The 20,000-nt window shown below is 41.9% G+C and overlaps 1 protein-coding gene and 1 pseudogene across 5 annotated transcripts; both read right to left on the bottom strand.

Moving 5' to 3' along the window:
• Positions 1 to 3,671: 3,671 nt before the first annotated feature.
• On the bottom strand, positions 3,672 to 6,271 carry LOC117764242 (40S ribosomal protein S21). 5 transcript variants are annotated; one of them, XM_034589868.1, is made up of 6 exons: positions 6,235 to 6,271; positions 5,710 to 5,795; positions 4,715 to 4,778; positions 4,363 to 4,434; positions 3,932 to 3,987; positions 3,672 to 3,726 (listed from the first exon to the last, which is right to left on the bottom strand). In XM_034589868.1, exons 2-6 carry the CDS (start codon positions 5,757 to 5,759, stop codon positions 3,717 to 3,719), a joined length of 252 nt encoding a protein of 83 aa, XP_034445759.1. In that variant the 5' UTR covers positions 5,760 to 5,795; positions 6,235 to 6,271; the 3' UTR covers positions 3,672 to 3,716. The 5 variants fall into 5 exon arrangements, with proteins under 5 accessions (XP_034445759.1, XP_034445762.1, XP_034445763.1 ...); XM_034589871.1 differs by having other exon boundaries at positions 6,172 to 6,257; XM_034589872.1 differs by having other exon boundaries at positions 6,132 to 6,252.
• Positions 6,272 to 19,401: 13,130 nt separating this feature from the next.
• Positions 19,402 to 20,000, bottom strand: part of LOC117764244 — an 8,725-nt pseudogene continuing 8,126 nt past the window's right edge.

Here is a 20,000-nt window from a genome sequence, read left to right as displayed (position 1 = left end):
GCGTGTTTCAGACATTCCTCAGCCCACCCCGGCCTTGTGGGAAAGAAGTGAGGTGATGAAGACGCTGACGATGACACACGTCTCATCTGCTCCTCACCTGAAGGGAGAAGGTCTGGGAACGACGCAGTAAAGCAGCAGCTGATGACAGCTATCGTTCAGGTTGTGGAAGGTTAAAGACGCCCTGGGAGCGCTCTCACACCAGCGGCCCATCACCTCCACACTGTGTTTAGGCTAAATGAGCAGTGGAGCCCTGTTATTCCCACTATGACCTCGCTGGTTCTTTGAAAGCCAGATGGTGCAGGGATCCGAACGGGACTGGAACACACCTCTGCTGCGAGATCTTTAATAAAACGCCACTTTCAAAGAGGCTGACATCAGAGTTATGTAACAGTCGAGGCGCCAATCAAACAGAATCAGATGAAGTCACATTATTTTACATTAATCTCTCACATTTCACCTGAAACAGTTTTCTTAATATAGTGGATTAAAAAGTCCAGTAAACGTTCAGGCAGTGCTACAAAGTGAATTCACTGTGAAGTGGACGACATGAGACGGATGTTGGACACAGCCCATACTTAGAGGAGCCGGGGGGGCGGAGCCTGGCCCAGAGCTGGACTACCTGTCAATCACAACACTTGAGTGGATGGGTTTCATTCTGACTCTTTTCATTGGAGGAATCTGTTTCATAGTTCAAGTCAGTGGAAGGTTCCATCTGGTTCATTTGACCTATAGTGGAAGTGAAGCTGGGGGGGGGGGGGGGTGTCTGAGGGGGGCGCTGTTTCACAAAATTGAGAAAACAAACTACAACGGCCTGTTTCTATTAAACGAGTCAAAAAAGGGAGCGTTTGAAAAAAATACTGCAACAAGGAAAATTTTAAATAAATTGAAAATTAATTGAACATAATGAATAAAAGCATCATATTCCAAAAAGTTTTCATATAGTTAGAAGAAACAAAATCAATACAAATCAATGGCAATGACACTTTGGTCCCGGTTTGTCTGTATTTGATCCTTGAATATAAATATTATGTTTCGATATTTATATAATATTCATATATTACATTGGAAAGATGAAAACCTCGTTTCCTGTACAACACTGCCCTCTGCTGGTTAGAATAAGATACAGCGAGGATGGGCTCCTGATTAAATTTGGCTTTAACATATTTCACAAACATCAACTCTGATCTAAACAGCGGTTTGAAACGATGCAGAGGATTTACACACAGATCAATATTCACTGAGCAGGTTTTATTTACTGTCCTGACTTTTATCACAATCCTTTAACTCGCTCAACTTTTTAATTACTGCATTTAATAAATTGAACCTGATATAAACAAAGAAACCAGGAAATACCACAGAATCATGAATTTGTTTCTCATAACATTTTCCAGTTCTCACATTTTGATGTTGAAGTTCATGATGATGATCTTCGACTGTTCCTCCAACTTCTCTGAGCAGATTAAGATTAAAACTCTTCCAGGTTTTATTCCAGACTTGATTCTCAGCTCAATAAAATAAAAACGTCTTCAGTTCCAAATCCATCTCTCTGGTTTTAACTTGTCACGTCCATTGATCTCTTCAGAGTAGAAAATAAAATTTAAAAGAGACCTTTGATGTTTATCGCTCCAGATACTGTCTTACATTTAATGTGAGACACGATTCACAACTTCTACCAAATTAAAAGTCTGCAGATTAATTGTTGGACACTCGGGAGATGGAAGACATTTCATTTCTTTTGTTGCAACAACTTTAACTTTCCTCGTTAAATTTTATGTTCATTACATTTTCATGAGTCACTGAGAAGCTCTGATCAGACTCGTTACTGAAGTTTTCATGTTTCAGTTTCTCATGAGAACAAGTTCATGAGATTTATTTTCACCAGTTATTTCAAAAATAACAAAAAAAAACATTGATCTTTTATTGCCTTAATTACTGATAGAAGGCGTCTGGACCAACATTGTGACTTGTCTCCTGTTCCTTGTTCTTTTTCCTGTGATGAAGATGAGATGATCCAGCTCATCTGTTTCCTGTGATGAAGATGAGATGATCCACCTCATGTTTCCTGTGATGAAGATGAGATGATCCACCTCATCTGTTTCCTGTGATGAAGATGAGATGATCCACCTCATCTGTTTCCTGTGATGAAGATGACATGATCCACCTCATCTGTTTCCTGTGATGAAGATGAGATGATCCACCTCATTCGTTTCCTGTGATGAAGATGAGATGATCCACCTCATGTTTCCTGTGATGAAGATGAGATGATCCACCTCATGTTTCCTGTGATGAAGATGAGATGATCCACCTCATGTTTCCTGTGATGAAGATGAGATGATCCACCTCATCTGTTTCCTGTGATGAAGATGAGATGATCCACCTCATTCGTTTCCTGTGATGAAGATGAGATGATCCACCTCATTCGTTTCCTGTGATGAAGATGAGATGATCCACCTCATTCGTTTCCTGTGATGAAGATGAGATGATCCACCTCATTCGTTTCCTGTGATGAAGATGAGATGATCCACCTCATCCGTTTCCTGTGAAGATGAGATGATCCACCTCATTCGTTTCCTGTGATGAAGATGAGATGATCCACCTCATTCGTTTCCTGTGATGAAGATGAGATGATCCACCTCATTCGTTTCCTGTGAAGATGAGATGATCCACCTCATCCGTTTCCTGTGATGAAGATGAGATGATCCACCTCATCCGTTTCCTGTGATGAAGATGAGATGATCCACCTCATCTGTTTCCTGTGATGAAGATGAGATGATCCACCTCATCCGTTTCCTGTGATGAAGATGAGATGATCCAGCTCATCTGTTTCCTGTGATGAAGATGAGATGATCCCGCTCATCTGTTTCCTGTGATGAAGATGAGATGATCCACCTCATCTGTTTCCTGTGATGAAGATGAGATGATCCAGCTCATCTGTTTCCTGTGATGAAGATGAGATGATCCACCTCATCTGTTTCCTGTGATGAAGATGAGATGATCCAGCTCATGTTTCATGTGATGAAGATGAGATGATCCACCTCATGTTTCCTGTGATGAAGATGAGATGATCCAGCTCATCTGTTTCCTGTGATGAAGATGAGATGATCCAGCTCATCTGTTTCCTGTGATGAAGATGAGATGATCCAGCTCATCTGTTTCCTGTGATGAAGATGAGATGATCCAGCTCATCTGTTTCCTGTGATGAAGATGAGATGATCCAGCTCATCTGTTTCCTGTGATGAAGATGAGATGATCCCGCTCAAGGGGCTTTTCCCAGGAGACGTTTGTGAGAAAGTCAACTGGAGCCTCTTCTGCGACAGGTTGGGTTGTTGAGCTGTGATTTGGGTAAACTGACAGAACCGCCCTGCGTCGTTTACCACGGTAGTGAATGGAAACATTTTCTATTTCATCTAAGGTCGTTTTTCACAGTGAAAGGATTAATAATCCCACCTGTCAAGTCACATTAATAAAGTTCTTTCTGGTACCTTAATAAACACGTTCAGAAACACCTGTTTATCGAATGGCTGCTTAACTTTTGTTTTTACCTTTTTATTCCACCGAGGCTCCACAGAACAGAACTACTACCTCAAACCTCAGTAGTAAACTTTAACTTTTACCAACCCGTTACACGTGAGCGCTTTAGAAACGACAATGGCAACAACAACATTTTTTTCTCCACCATTTTATTTATCAAAGTTCTGACAGTTCCAGTGTCGCACTCAGAAGTTCCTGAAAAGGGACGAGAAAAAGGGTTTTAGAAGCCACATCAAAGAACGAAGGTTTGAAGATTCACAGGAAGTAAAAATACCAACTTTGACACTGGAGGAACATTAAGCACAATCCTTATTCGTACATTCTTTATATATATTGATATACACCCACACATTCCTCTCCAGGTAAATAGCTGTAGGTGTGAATCTTAACAGGTTCTTACTTTGCGACAATGGTGTCCTCCTTTGCCAGCCTCAGGATGGAGTCATCAGACTCCCCCTGCAGGAGGAAAGCGTCCATGTTAACTCCAGTACAATCTTAATATCTAGATTGGAGCTTCAGCACCTGTTCCACTTTTTTACATCCAAACAACAAATGACTAGAAACGGGACAAAAAGACCGAACCTGAATCAGTGTCACCGATAAACAGCTTCCCTACACATCTACAAAATGAATCCTGCAATTTAAAATCAATTGAAGCTGAAAAGACTTAAATTATATATATAAAATGATCCTAATAAAATGACAGGGTCTCAGAATCCACCACCTGTCCTGTTTAAGTTGGTGCACACTCGGCACTATGACACTCGGCACTATGAGACGTGTGTAAATACCAGGTGTGAACGGGGACGCAGACATTCAACGCTGACTTACCATTCTGCGGATGGCGCCACAGATGGCGTAGGTCTTGAACTGACCGTTGAAACGACCAGTCACCTTGTCGACCTGCAGAACACAGAGCACACTGGGTCAGAACCACGACGACAAAACAGGAGAAACAGAACAGAAACAGTTACAAGTTTTCGTAGTTAACGACCCACAAACTTTAAACCATCGCGGATACAAACAGTTTGTGTTACAGCGTCACACAATAAGTGTGAGTCTGTAATTTACTCCTGAAAAAACTAAAACTAACATTGACAAATGGACTGAAACATTTAATATGACTGAGACACAAGGACTCAAACAAATCCAGTGTCTGAAAACATGAATTTTGTTATTTTACCTCAGCAACGTTCATCTGGATGGAGGCATGGTCCTTGGCTCCGATTATTCTGTTGCTAGCAGAGCTGCAATACAAGTGTATGAAATCTATAAATACTGTCAAAGTTCATCATTATCAAACCTTCACGACAAACAAATGTCATTGAGATTTGATAAGCTACAGTTTGAACATAAACTTTATTACAAATACGAACAAATACAACTAGAAGAATCAAAAGTTGTTCAAACCAAATCTTAACGTTTACTGAATTGTTAATTCAGTAAAAAAGGTCATACCAAAAAAAAGTTGATACGCTTGTGAAACGCTCATTACGGCAATTTTCTAATTTCTCTTTCACCGACCAACCAGATCACCACCTGAAGGTTTCACCCGTTCACCTAAAGATCAGGAAACCTGGAGTTTCTGTCAACTGATGAATTCACTCAAGAAAGAAATCCACACATTTAGAAAGTTAACATACGGCACAATTTAACCATTTCAGTAGAAACCATAACAGGTAGAAATATGGACACGTATAAAGACACATGAACAGTTTGAATGATTGTTTAAGAAAGGGAGGAAATTAAAGAAGAGAAATATTGAAAGATAACATTTCCCTGAAGAGCGAAGCAGCCATTTTCTAATTGATTGAGAATATAAGAGACTTTAAAGTGTGTTTGAAGTAACTTTAATTAGTGAAAGGCCTTTGAAGCACTAAGGGACCAGGTCCCTGAACACACAGCGGAGTTTCTCAACGTACAGATTCACTGTATTGGTCCAAACCTCCGGCTCCTTCAGATCAGATCTTTATTCTCTTCCAGAAACGTGTTGTTCTGTTCATCACTTGTGTTATCACCGTCTTCCTCACTCGGATTTCTATGTTTTAACACAAGTCTTGAAATGTGCTGAGGATCCACATGTGCAGTAATGCCCCCCCCCCCCCTCACCCCACATGAATCTACCTGTGAACCTCACACTGTGGTCAACCCGCTCGGACCCTGGACCGGGACACTCACCATTTGCGGGGGACGTACAAGTCCACGAATTCTCCAGCGTCGTTCTGCATGATGAGACAGGTTGTACCGCTGGTCACCAAAGAAAGCTGCAACACAGGGAATCAAACCTCGGTCAGGACCACGTCTGAGGCTAGCTAGCTAACGGCACCATGCTAACACACGAGCTAACGGCACCATGCTAACACACGCGCTAACGGCACCATGCTAACACACGAGCTAACACGCGATGAAACGTCCACGGCCGCGTTTTCTGGTTAAAATGAAGCGAAAACCGACGCAACGCAAACGACGAGCTACACGCGACTGTTAGCAGGTTAGCATCGGTTAGCATGAGGGGCTCGCATCGTGGCCGCTCACACACACACACGACAAACTGCTGATATTTACACAGATTTTCAGCGGTAAACCCCGAGGACACGCACCCCCCACAGCCGCAGCGTCACGTGCAGCCCAGATACTCACTGGGAAACCGAGAGAAACCAGCAAATCACACGTTTCAAGACCAGAGCTCGAGGGGAAACTCACCGAGTCCGACTAATGGCTGACAGGAAAGAGAGAGGAGTTGACCCGGAAGTGAACATATCTGTGTCTCCATGCCCTGAATATGTCGCCACCTGCTGGATGATGACTTTAAATGGAGGAGTTTGCCTGGTCTCCTCAGGAAGATTGTTCCACAGAGAGGGGGCGCTCTCACAGGAAAGGCCCGGTCATCTCTGGTCCTCAGGACTGATCTGACATGTTCTGAGGTGCAAGCCGAGAACAAACTTTAAAGTCAACAACAACATTTTAAAATCAATTCTAAAGTTAGAAACCTCATCAACACGTCCACTCGCTCACTGGGAAGCTTCCAGACATTGTCCTGCTGTTTTCTCACATGGACGCACGAGGACATTTTACAGATGTTTTACTAGGAGGCTGCAGGAGAAGATCCAGAAAATATCCAGAGACACAGATTCAGACATTTGTTCACACATACAGAACCTGCAGAACATGTGAGGAACACGTCAGGAACATTTCAGGAACATTTCAGGATTTCAGTGCACGTGAGCTGAAAGCCACAACTTTGATTGAAATGTCAAATAATTTCTCACTCTTCCCCTGCATTGGTAATTAATGTGTTCCTCTCTTTTCTTGCAGAGTTGACTCAAAGATTCATCGAAACCCGGAACGCATTCAGTATGCTGAGTGCAAGCCCTGCAAAGACATTGGCATGATTGCCAAACCCATCTGCCTCCAGATTTCGGTCTACGAGACGGTCTGGGAGGGGGAAAATAGTTGGTTGTGCCGGTGTCCGTTCGAGTTGGCGGTCGGATGCACATGTGTCAATAAGTGAGGAGCACAGGACATCAGGACGACAGTCTCTGGTGTGGGACATGTAGTTTTATCTGTAGTATCAAGGTACATAGTTAGTTAAAAAGTCTTTTGACTGTAAAAATCAATAATGTTAATTTATGATGTGCATTTGTTATTTTTGGTGACAGTTCAAATGTAATAACTTCACCCTTGACGACAGGTTCAATATTCGTTCATGTCTGTGACATGAATCAACTGTGACATGTTTTTTTAACGTGAGGAACTTGTGTTTATAATAGTGTCACACGTTTCAGGGCGACATATATATATATATATATATTATTACTTTTATATATATATTGTATTTATTATTACATATGTTTGTGTTCTTTATATTAAATACAGAGCACATGTAAACAACATATTTAAAGGTGCGGGTAAGGGGCAATGGTTAGGGTTTACCCTTTTTTATTTTTGTATTTCTCCTTTCTTGTTCATTTATTTATTCATGATCTAGTCTTTCTTCCATTTGATTTTCTTAATGTATAATTTATATGTGGCAGATTGTGACAATCCTATCCTTCTGTTTTAACACTGTATGTTGACAGTCGAAAATAAAGTTTGTTGTAAAAAATCCACTGTCCATCGTCCTCAGTGTCTCTGAGCTTTCATCTGACTCGTTCACTTCACAGAGAAAACTGACTTCATTTTGAATAAATCCAAACACACTGGATCTGCTCAGGACGTTTAATAACTGCTGTGTGAGATCAAACTCTGCAAATCAATGAGAAGCATTTTATCTTTCAATCACTCCCAGAGGAGTCACTCCCAGAGGAATCCCTTCTAGAGGGATCACAGCCAGAGGACTCACTCCCAGAGGAATCACTCCCAGGGGGATCACAGCCAGAGGAATCACTCCCAGAGGACTCACTCCCAGAGGGATCCCAGCCAGAGGAATCACTCCCAGAGGAATCACTCCCAGGGGGATCACAGCCAGAGGAATCCCTTCTAGAGGGATCACAGCCAGAGGACTCACTCCCAGAGGAATCACTCCCAGGGGGATCACAGCCAGAGGAATCCCTTCTAGAGGGATCACAGCCAGAGGACTCACTCCCAGAGGACTCCCTCCCAGAGGGATCCCAGCCAGAGGACTGCCTCCCAGAGGACTCCCTCCCAGAGGACTGCCTCCCAGAGGACCCACTCCCAGAGGACTCCCTCCCAGAGGACCCACTCCCAGAGGACTGCCTCCCAGAGGTCTCCCTCCCAGAGGTCTCCCTCCCAGAGGACTGCCTCCCAGAGGACCCACTCCCAGAGGACTCACTCCCAGAGGACTCCCTCCCAGAGGAATCACTCCCAGAGGACTCACTCCCAGAGGACTGCCTCCCAGAGGTCTCCCTCCCAGAGGACTGCCTCCCAGAGGACTGCCTCCCAGAGGACTCCCTCCCAGAGGACTGCCTCCCAGAGGACTCCCTGAGGGATCACAGCCAGAGGGATCACAGCCAGAGGGATCACAGCCAGAGGGATCACAGCCAGAGGGATCACAGCCAGAGGGATCACAGCCAGAGGAATCACAGCCAGAGGGATCACTCCCAGAGGAATCACAGCCAGAGGACCCACTCCCAGAGGACCCACTCCCAGAGGACTCACTCCCAGAGGACTCACTCCCAGAGGAATCACCGCCAGAGGTGTGGCGGGGGATGCCCCTGGTAGTGACATCACCACACCTGACAGCTTCCTGTGAACTGACCCACGTACAGGGCTCTTCCTCCAACACTGATAACAGACGTGTGCTAACTGGTCTGTTTCACTTGGTTTCACAGCCGCTCTCGGCCTCTTGCTGTGGAGACCAAACTGGATGAACGTGAAATGAATGAATGGTGAAGCAACAGCAGCCGGAGAGGACGAGTGTGTCCACAGCAAACAGGGACTCTGTGGACAGAGCTGCTCTCAGTCACTTTTAGCCTTTTGATCCTGTTTACATGAAATATCATGAGGATTCATATATTGTTGATCAGTTAATGCTTTATTACTTCAACACCACAGCGTAATTCATCAGGATGATTGTAAATGAAAGTGCAGAAATGAATGTGTCTGAACACTAGAGGATAAAAGATATACACAGTTTGAAATTCAAAGTTGTCTCTTAATGATTTCACCTAAACACTGGAACACAGGAGTTTATAAGACAAGTTCAATTCGCTGCAGGATTTAATGTTCTTTTTAAGTTTTTAGTCGTCTTTGATTTATGCAGGACTTTAAGACAATTTAAATGTGTGACCTGACCCGATGTCCACTGGTGCTTCTTCTCCAGCTCCTGTGCTCCTCCAGAGAAGATGGAGCAGCTTGTTGTTGGACCTGTTCCTCAGCTGTCTCTTATGAGCCTTTTACAGATATGTAAGTATCAGTGTTGATGTTGGAAGATGTAAAACTATGCACATTTATGTTTTGAATTAAAGTTTAAAAAAAAGTATATTTTCTTGATTCAAATTCTGTTTATTTGGTTGTGTTTTCTCTTTATAGTTTTTAACAAGTTAATAGTTTATGATTAAATGAATCGATAATGATGTTTTGATAACGATATCCTGGGAATCGTTGAATCCTTTTGAAACACCAGCATTAGGATTCTTTTACTCCTTTAGTGGGTTTCAGTTAAGTCCCACTAACAATATACATGGAGGAGAAATTCAGCTGCAGGTCGGTGACGTCCAGTTGCTGAGGTGGACGTCCAGTTATATGGCTCCTGTGACGTTTTGACTTTAACACTGAATTCTCTGTCAGAGAGAGAGTGTGTCCGTCCTAACGTCAACAACAACCGGCTCAGTCGTGTCGAGGGAGACGTCATCAGACTGGGACATACAAGTGAACTGTGTTTACACTGCATCCACCATACGAGGGTCAGGTGGGAGAAGAGAGAAGAAGCTGGGCCCTGGGATTCAAGTGACGAGTTCAGTTTGGATCAGTCTCTCTCTCAACAACCTGGATCCTGTTATAAACAGCTTTTACAAATGTCTCTCTCCAGCACGAGACACACATTCAAAATGTCTCGGCAGGAGGATGTTTTTAGTTTGACTCTTTGTTAGTGTAATATTGCAAATTTCCCCACTGTGGGATTAATAAAGGATTATTTATCTTATCTAATCTTAATTATAAGGAAATTTCAAAATTATAGAAAAATATGACTGGAATAAAAACTAATATATACAGTGTAATAACAAGAAGGAATACGTGCATTGTGAGACTATTTTCAGTGAATGGATTTCAGTCTGAAGTTTAAATCAAACGTTGGTATATGTGTGTGTTCCTGTTCTGAAGCATCCTCGCATCAGGCCGTCATGAAGGAGCACCAGGAGCACACGCAGAGCTCGTGCACGTGAAGCAGCTTCCTCTCAGTGGAACCAGTGGAACCAGGGACTTCCTCTGGTCTCAGCTGCTCTGAGATCAGCTGCTCAGCTGAGGTCAGAAGCTGCTGCTGGTTTGTACCGAGCTTCAGTTTCTGTGTCCGCCTCCAGTCAGACATGCTCTCACTTTTTGTTTTAATATTTCGTCAACTAAAATATGCGTCACATCAGGGGCGGCTCCGGGCAGAGGCGAGGGGGCGGATTCATCATGACGTGATACCTACGTTACCCAGCAGTATCGTCCTCTAGCCCCGGGGACACCGCGGAGGCAGAATTGCACATCATCACTGTTAATGTTTGTCGACATGTTGGCTGCTCCAACATTGCCACATTCCCTTTTCACTGCAGGGGGCTGATCTGGAGTTTCGGACCTCCAGCCTCACGAAGCTTACCATGGATACATCCAAAAAAGAAAAGTCTGGGAGGGAAATAGAGTTTAATTCTGCGTGGACAGATTCATTTGCTTTCACTGCCCATGATGCTGGCCTACCTGGATGCTTGATATGTGGCGAGGAATTAGCAAACAACTACAAATGTAATGTTGAAAGACATTTCCAGAACAAGCACACAGCTGGAGATGAGCCAAAAAGCATAGTTCTGTGTTTATTTATTTAATTTATTTCAAAGTAGGCCTACACATGTACTTTGTTCTCCTCTTCATAAGAGTTTGGTGATTTCCTTTGTTGTAACAGGTAAAAATAGCAATAAAATGTTTTGCAAAACAGTTTTCTTTATTGTCGTTCTATCATTTCATAAATGCAACAAACTATAGTTTATATATATAAAGTATAACTATATATACAACTTTATAATCTGTGTTATCAAATATGTTTTGCGGCTCCAGACAAATTTAATTTGGGGAGGAGGGGCCAAAATGTCTCTTTTGATAGTAAAGGCTTCCGACCCCTCACTAAGGTAGAAGTACAAACATTTGTGTGTGTGTGCGACAAATAATTAAACCACAAAAGCACTCAATCAATATGTCACTTTTTATTTTCAATAATCAATGGATTGTTTTGTCAATACAATTTCAGAACGCAGTGAAAATGTTTTAACAAATTAACAAATTCAACTGACTTTAAAAACATTTGACGACCATAAAAAAGTTCACGTCTGAGAAACTGGTTCCAGCGAAGTTTTTGCCTTTAGCAAAAAGATTTATTACTTAGACAGTTATCACCATTTTTAATTGCATGTCAGTCAACTGATTAATAAACTAATAATTTCCTCTTTAGAGAACTGGTTAGTTTGGTTCTAGGTGATTTTAACGTTCTTACACATAACTAATGTTAAATTAAAAAAGAGGAATAAGTTAAATCAGAATGATTTCACTTACAAATCTAACGAAGCAGACGACAGAAAACTTGCTTCTTTTAGAAGCACATAACACAAAATAAGTAATTTGTATTGAACACAAATATTGTGTTAAACTGTGCAGATTACATCATACATGTAAAGAATGTGAAATATTCACACTCTTATATTTATTGTCCCACAAAATATGTGTCGTATATATATATATATATATATATATATACGACACATATATATATATGTATATATATATATACATATATATATATATATGTCGCCCTGAAACGTGTGACACTATTATAAACACAAGTTCCTCACGTTAAAAAAACATGTCACAGTTGATTCATGTCACAGACATGAACGAATATTGAACCTGTCGTCAAGGGTGAAGTTATTACATTTGAACTGTCACCAAAAATAACAAATGCACATCATAAATTAACATTATTGATTTTTACAGTCAAAAGACTTTTTAACTAACTATGTACCTTGATACTACAGATAAAACTACATGTCCCACACCAGAGACTGTCGTCCTGATGTCCTGTGCTCCTCACTTATTGACACATGTGCATCCGACCGCCAACTCGAACGGACACCGGCACAACCAACTATTTTCCCCCTCCCAGACCGTCTCGTAGACCGAAATCTGGAGGCAGATGGGTTTGGCAATCATGCCAATGTCTTTGCAGGGCTTGCACTCAGCATACTGAATGCGTTCCGGGTTTCGATGAATCTTTGAGTCAACTCTGCAAGAAAAGAGAGGAACACATTAATTACCAATGCAGGGGAAGAGTGAGAAATTATTTGACATTTCAATCAAAGTTGTGGCTTTCAGCTCACGTGCACTGAAATCCTGAAATGTTCCTGAAATGTTCCTGACGTGTTCCTCACATGTTCTGCAGGTTCTGTATGTGTGAACAAATGTCTGAATCTGTGTCTCTGGATATTTTCTGGATCTTCTCCTGCAGCCTCCTAGTAAAACATCTGTAAAATGTCCTTGTGAGTCCATGTGAGAAAACAGCAGGACAATGTCTGGAAGCTTCCCAGTGAGCGAGTGGACGTGTTGATGAGGTTTCTAACTTTAGAATTGATTTTAAAATGTTGTTGTTGACTTTAAAGTTTGTTCTCGGCTTGCACCTCAGAACATATCAGATCAGTCCTGAGGACCAGAGATGACCGGGCCTTTCCTGTGAGAGCGCCCCCTCTCTGTGGAACAATCTTCCTGAGGAGATCAGGCAAACTCCTCCTCCTCTGATCTTATTGTCTATTTTAATCATTTCATAATGTTCTATTCTATCTGGTTTTTACTCTTTTCTCATTCTGAACATGTTTTATTTCTGTATCTCTGCTTTGTTGCTGTGTGACCTACGAATTGTTTTCCATTGTTTGTCTTAAATTTTTCATTTCTGACTTTTGAAAGATGCTTTTTAATAAAGCTAATTATAAACATCCTTTAAAAGCATGAACGTCTGTGTTGCTGTTTGTTCTGTACACAGTGAGGAGTGGCCGTCTACTCACTTCAGTTCCCAGGGGGCCATGGGGTTGTCCTGCAGCTCCGACACATGTTTGAAATACTGGTGCGTGTAGTTGGCAGGGGCACAGCCCTTCTGACAGGGGATGCTGCGGCACATCATTCCCATCAGAGCCACCAAGAGCTGGAAACACAAATGCAGAGGAAATATTTAAGAGCCAGGGAAAAAAAATTCCCTTTCAAATTAAAGAATAATTTTGACTGCAAAATTGATTAATAAGCTAAATCTCTTGAGGCTATTCAATCTTAAAAGCAGGTGTGAGAAGACGAATCTTCAAATCTGAAAGGTTTGCACCGTGGTTTTGTTCCCAGATCATTGACAGAGAGCAGAGACGTCACAAAGTGCTTTACAGGGTAAAATAAGCATAAACATGCATACACATAAGAAACACATAAGAAACACAATAAGAAACACATAAGAAACACAATAAGAAACACAATAAGAAACACATAAGAAACACATAAGAAACACAATAAGAAACACATAAGAAACACAATAAGAAACACATAAGAAACACAATAAGAAACACAATAAGAAACACATAAGAAACACATAAGAAACACATAAGAAACACAATAAGAAACACAATAAGAAACACAATAAGAAACACATAAGAAACACATAAGAAACACAATAAGAAACACATAAGAAACACAATAAGAAACACATAAGAAACACATAAGAAACACAATAAGAAACACAATAAGAAACACATAAGAAACACAATAAGAAACACATAAGAAACACAAAAAGAAACACATAAGAAACACAATAAGAAACACATAAGAAACACAATAAGAAACACAATAAGAAACACATAAGAAACACAATAAGAAACACATAAGAAACACAAAAAGAAACACATAAGAAACACAATAAGAAACACATAAGAAACACAATAAGAAACACAATAAGAAACACATAAGAAACACAATAAGAAACACAATAAGAAACACAATAAGAACTAATTTTGAGTCTAAACAAACGAGTCTTCAGCTGCTTTTTGAAGGTTTACACAGTGTCCACAGATATTAACACCAAAGGGACAGAGTTTCAAAGTTTAGAAGCCACAACTGCAAAAGCACATCTCCCTTAGTCCTAAGTCTGGATCGGGGGACAACCAGCCAACCCCGACCAGAGGACAGTAGAGACCTGCTGGGGACATAGGGCTGCAGCAGATCTCTAATGTAGGCAGGTGCCCGACCATGCAGAGCTCTATAGGTGATCACAAGAACTTTGAATTGGATTCTGAATCTAATGGGCAGCCAGTGAAGAGCAATCAGCACCGCTGGCACATGAGACCTGATGGAGGACCGGGTCAGGAGTTTAGCAGCACTTGTAAACGATCCAAGAAAGTTTCGCTGAGGCCGGTGAAACGTGAGTTCCAATAATCAAGACGGGACGATACAAAAGCATGAATGAGAAATTCGATAGGCCTGAGATTTGCAATGTTTCTGAGCTGTAAAAAACGAGAGCGAATCAGACGTTGACGTGTTGGTCCAGAGACATTGATGGAACTCACCAGGAGAAGAGGAGCTGTGAGGTTCATGCTGAGCTGGAGAAGTGTCCTGTTCTGTTTTCCTGCAGAGACGGTGAGTGAATGAGTCTGGCTGGGGTTTCCCTCTCTGGCAGAGCTGTTGGTGTCTCCCTCTCGGCCCGTGTTTTTATTCTGCATCACAACAGTGACGACAGAGAATATTTGCAAAACAGGGAAAACAATTGAGTCTGTGCCAAGAATACATCATCGCCCGGCTCTGTGGGTGTGTGTGTGTGTGTGTCACTCATCTCCTTTATTTAACTCTCGTTAACTGTGGGTACAGTTTTGCAATCCATTGCATGGATTGCAAAACTGTACCCACAGTTAACCACAGGGTGAAAGTGAGCATATCCGTGGGCAAGGAATCCCTTAGTTTCTCCCCCCCGACCCTCAAGGTTAGGAAGGTTTCACAGTTTTGTGCCGACATGTCAACAACGTCAGAGGAATATGTTGATAATATTTCAGTATGATATTTCATATTTTTTGAGGAATTGTTTTTCATATGTGAAAATGCAATCCGGCTCCTATCATGAAAATGTGTTTTTAAATATTAAAAACATGTTGATTGCTGTTTAGGGTAAAGTTAATTTCCTGTTATACAGTCCAATAACCAAACTACATAAAAATATATACATATATAATATATGTAATACAAGTTATTTTCTTGAGGGCTCTGTCAACCTTGTTATTATAGGTCTGACATCACTTCTTTCTAAAAAAAGAGAAAAGTTGAAGTGATGTCAGACCTGGGAGTTGGGAGGTTGCATCAAAGCATGGCCCACTTCTTAAGAATCAGGGACAGGTCCTGTCCCACACCAGCTTTCACTATCTGATGGAGTTGTAGTGATACCGTCATCGTGTGTGATTACGCACAAATAAAAGTACTCGCTGATGCTAAAAAAAACTACAAGGGAAAGACTCTCGTGTGCCTGTTGGAACATGAAGAGCGAAAATCCAAGAGCTGAAATTTGATTCCACATATTTGTCACTTATCAGAAGAAAAGAAACCACACACATGTTTCGTGTTGAGGAGGATTTTGAAATTTTAGAAAAAGTTTCACAGAAACTATAATTTTCTCTTGTGTACAGTGTAAAAACACGGTCCTGCTGGTTTGTAACATGCTCGGACACATGTGATCAGACTGAGGTGATTCCAGGGTCTGAATCATGGCGTGGGCCTGTGTTGTGTCTGACCATCAGCAGTGAGAGTTCACACCCTGTGACTCAAACACCAAGCAGCGCTCTGTGCTGCTTTCCATACATGTGGGTGTGGAGGAATTCCCTGTCCGCATGCATTAAAATAAAAATGTAATAAAATATTACACAGAATGCACCTCGACACCACAACTCAGCAACAACTGTGGAATATCATTTCCATACCGTGTGTGTGTGGTCAGCTTTTGTTGCCCTGGAGCACTTCCTCCTTCCACTGGTCAGCTCGGTTCGAGTGCAGACGCATGTTTCCCACATCGTTCTGCTTTTATTTTGATGAGATTGTTAGTTTATACCACACATATAATGTTGTTAATGTGTCGTCATATCATCACCTCCGTCAAGGAGCTCGTGTTTTGTCTGTTTGTTTGTTAGCATCATGACACAAAAACTCCAGATTTACAGTAAACTTGGTCTTTTCTGCATTTTCGTTGATCTTTTAAACAATTCACGGATTTCGATGAAAAGAAATCAGACATATTCAGAGGGCGTCCATCTATGAGTGTGCGTGATTTGATCCAAATGAGAATCTGGATCTGGTGAATTTAGAAGTGGTTTGATGAGGAGTTAACTCCGTTGGTCTCCTCTCACCGACCGGTCGAGTCCGACGTCGTCCACGTTCAATCTGGTTCTTTCTTCGTTTGGTCTCTCACAGTCGTCGGAGCTGTTTATTGTGGAAACTGTTGGTGTCTCTAGAATTTTAAGGTCTCGACCTTTTATGTAAAGAGTCTTGAGATTATGGATATTATGATTTGGCCTTGTACAAATAGAATAGAATTAAATTGATCTCTACATTCCAGTGAGAAAGGCACTCAAGGTAATTTCTCTGGAGTTTATTTTGAAGACGAAGATATTAGAGAAGGAGCCACAGGCCCAGAGAACAGATTGAAACTTGTCTCTGCAGCCTCCTCTTCGCCAGCTTCAGTTTCTGTCAGATTACGATGAACAAACACTTTAATATCTGTGATGCAAACTCATATGACACAATGAAATACAAGTAAAGCAGACATGTGCATCTGTTGTTTACTTATTGGTTATGTATTTCTAAAACTCGTTTTAACCTTTTGACTCAAATGCATCTGCAGCCTTGTTTTGACCTCAGAGAGCTTTTTAGATTTTGGCTCAATGACAAGAAAAACTTCGACAGCAAAATCAACGCTAGGCCCAAGACGTCCAAAGTTTGACTACGATTCTCTTGTCGTCCACATTCACATGTACGACACCGGAATGACAGTAAACCTGTAACTCTACAGAACAATGATTCTCACGAATGTTCCCCCGATGTTCCCGTTGTGAACGAGTCTGACCCGGACAACCTGCTGCTGCTGCTTCCCATGAGAAACAGAGAAAACGTCTTCTTCAAACGGTGACATGATCACACTGGTGCGAATAAAGGAGGCAAAATGAAGATGGCGTCAAGTTGTACGAATCTTTATTTCCCGTCATGAACTTGATCGAGCACAAGAAAAGTCTTTCACAAGACGAGGAGACAGAGAGACTTCTCAGAGATGACAGGTGGCGCCTGGTCTCACCTTCATGTCACAGAACAAACAGAAAAAGAAATAAAGCAAAAATAAAAACTTGGTTCAACTTGTGTTTTCATGTTGATAAGAGCTACAAAAAAAATGAGCAATGTTCAAACCCTCTTGAGAACATAAAAAATTATAATACAGAATCACTATAGTACTTGTTTACTCCCCCCCACCCTGACCCCCCCCACGCTCTGCGTTACTCCTGCACCAGAGGGCATCAAACATGAACAAATATCCAGAACTGTACAGACACGAGTCGTCACGGAAACCAGAACTTACATCTACAACCCCAATCTGCGCCACCTTCCAAATTAAAAGCCCGTTTATATTTTGTGCTTCAGGTCGACTTTACATCCGTGACCCGACTTTTATTTTGAAATCTATGGTGTGTATAGTGAGTAATGAGCTAAACGGTTGGCTCACGACATACAGCTCATCAATAATCAATACGTATCTGTCAGATGGAGATTGAGGTTTTATGCAGACTTCAAGAAACTTTCCGTTCTCTCCAAACTGTGTGTGTGTGTGTGTGTGTGTGTGTGTGTGTGTGTGTGTGTGTGTGTGTGTGTGTGTGTGTGTGTGTGTGTGTGTGTGTGTGTGTGTGTGTGATCATACATTCTCTGGTTCAGGTGATAATGGAGCGTGGATTGAAACTAAAACCCCAACTTCCTCGTCCCAGTGCTGTTACACACATCCTTCCACAGGCGACTTCACAGCGGACATTTTATTATCGTCCGATTTGTCAATTGAAATCTCGACCTTCAATCGTCTTGAGCGGTTTCATGGACGAGCGCCGCTTCCATGTGTAGCCAGATTTCAGCTGGCAGCCAAACATGCATCATTAAAGTGGTGAGAGGAAACCCTTCGACAGGAGGACTTACTGGTTTCTGATGAATGTCGGCTTCTGTTGACAGAATAAGGCTCATTTGCATCAGATGCTGTCACCGGTCGTTTATTGTGTCGACTCGACTGTTTTCTTCCTTCCTTTCTGTTCAGCAACTTTTTGGTTTTTTTTATAAGAAATCTTAGAAATCTGTGACCCCAGCGAGAGAGGAGAGTAGAACCGAGTGCCCGAGTTCTCCGTCCTGGTGCTTTTACCTCCACAACACACCCTCTCCTGTTTTGGTTGTTGCACGAGTTTCACGGCAAAATACAAAAATGTCAAATTTTCCAAAAACAGAAGAAGCTGACTTTCACGTCTGAGGGAATAATCTCATTCTCAGACGTTTGTTTGTTTGTGGAAACAGAGACGGGACAATGTGACTGACTTTTGAGAAGTGAATGTTGGAGAAGGATCATCTGGACTCTATTCAGAATCTATATTCTACAACAAATCAATGTTAATTTGACAATATCGTTTTTTTTACAAAAGGTGTGAAACCACGGAGATGATCCGTACACGACAAACACCGAGAGAAACACAACCTGGACGACGAAAAGCCACCGAAGACGAAGAAGTTACGTGAAAAGTCTCAATGACGTCACAGAACAGAGCCGGCTCATGTTTGACTGTTGTTAACGTGAAAACTGTGTAAAAGACTCGGTATCCAACAACAAGAATCTTCTGAGTGACATGTGACAAGCTCACAGGCGCAAAAAGAGCAGATTGGAATGCTGCTCGTGAACTTTTCACAGCCAGAGTGAAACTGACATAACGTCACCAAACCAAACTACAGCAACAAACTGTAAACATGCTTCACACACAGGGCTGCATGAAGGAATCACTGCTTGAGCTGCCGATGACAAATCTAATGATGTTGTTCCCATGAATTCAACTGTGAAGGGTCATGTCAGGGTCGAGGACGAGTTAGTGCTCACTAACCAACGGGAGGATCTTTCCATGGAAAGTTGTGAGATTAGTCCCTGAAGTGACAGAAGAGTTTAAAGACAACAACAGATTATTTTCTTCTGGGACCAAAACAATTCAAATACAGATAAAACTAATCAACCTTTGTACAAGCGATTTAAAAGTGCATTTTTTTCCCAATGGGAAGTTACATTTGTGATAAAACACATATTCCATGTTGTGTGTTGGTGTTTTCCTGGTTAACACTCAGCTAACCTTGGTATATTGTTGTTGTATGAACGGGCAGACGATGGCTCGACTTGCATCTGTCGCTGCTTCAGTGTTTTGCTTCTTTGTGAGGTTACGACACCAGTTCTCAGTGAAACAGGGCGTAAGTGACAGTCGAAACTGTGTCAATAGGCAGATATCCCATTTTCACCATTCGTGTTCATGCCCCAGGGGATTTTTGACAGTTAAAAAATAGCGAGAGTTGTTTCAGATGGATCGACTAGGCGGCGGCGGCGGCTGCAGCCATGTCTGGACCTGCGCTTCCATTGGAGGACAGGCGACAGCAGAAGGATTTCCTCTCTCTGCTGCCAGGTGATCCAACTTGATTCAGACGGTGACATCACTGCTCTAGGTCATCTGCGGGGGGGGGACACCGAAATACAGCATTATTTACAT

The sequence above is a fragment of the Hippoglossus hippoglossus genome, chromosome 7, assembly GCF_009819705.1.
Source record: "Hippoglossus hippoglossus isolate fHipHip1 chromosome 7, fHipHip1.pri, whole genome shotgun sequence".
Classification (NCBI taxonomy): domain Eukaryota; kingdom Metazoa; phylum Chordata; class Actinopteri; order Pleuronectiformes; family Pleuronectidae; genus Hippoglossus; species Hippoglossus hippoglossus.
This window is presented reverse-complemented; position numbering and strand designations above follow the sequence as displayed.

What these genes read in the sequence shown, in the direction of transcription:
- LOC117764242 (XM_034589868.1), bottom strand. Translation starts at nt 5,759, where the DNA reads ATGCAGAACGACGCTGGAGAATTCGTGGACTTGTACGTCCCCCGCAAA. An exon ending in TCCAGATGAACGTTGCTGAG is followed by an intron (nt 4,435 to 4,714) that starts GTAAAATAACAA and finishes TGTGTTCTGCAG; the next exon opens with GTCGACAAGGTGACTGGTCG. An exon ending in GTGGCGCCATCCGCAGAATG is followed by an intron (nt 3,988 to 4,362) that starts GTAAGTCAGCGT and finishes TTCCTCCTGCAG; the next exon opens with GGGGAGTCTGATGACTCCAT.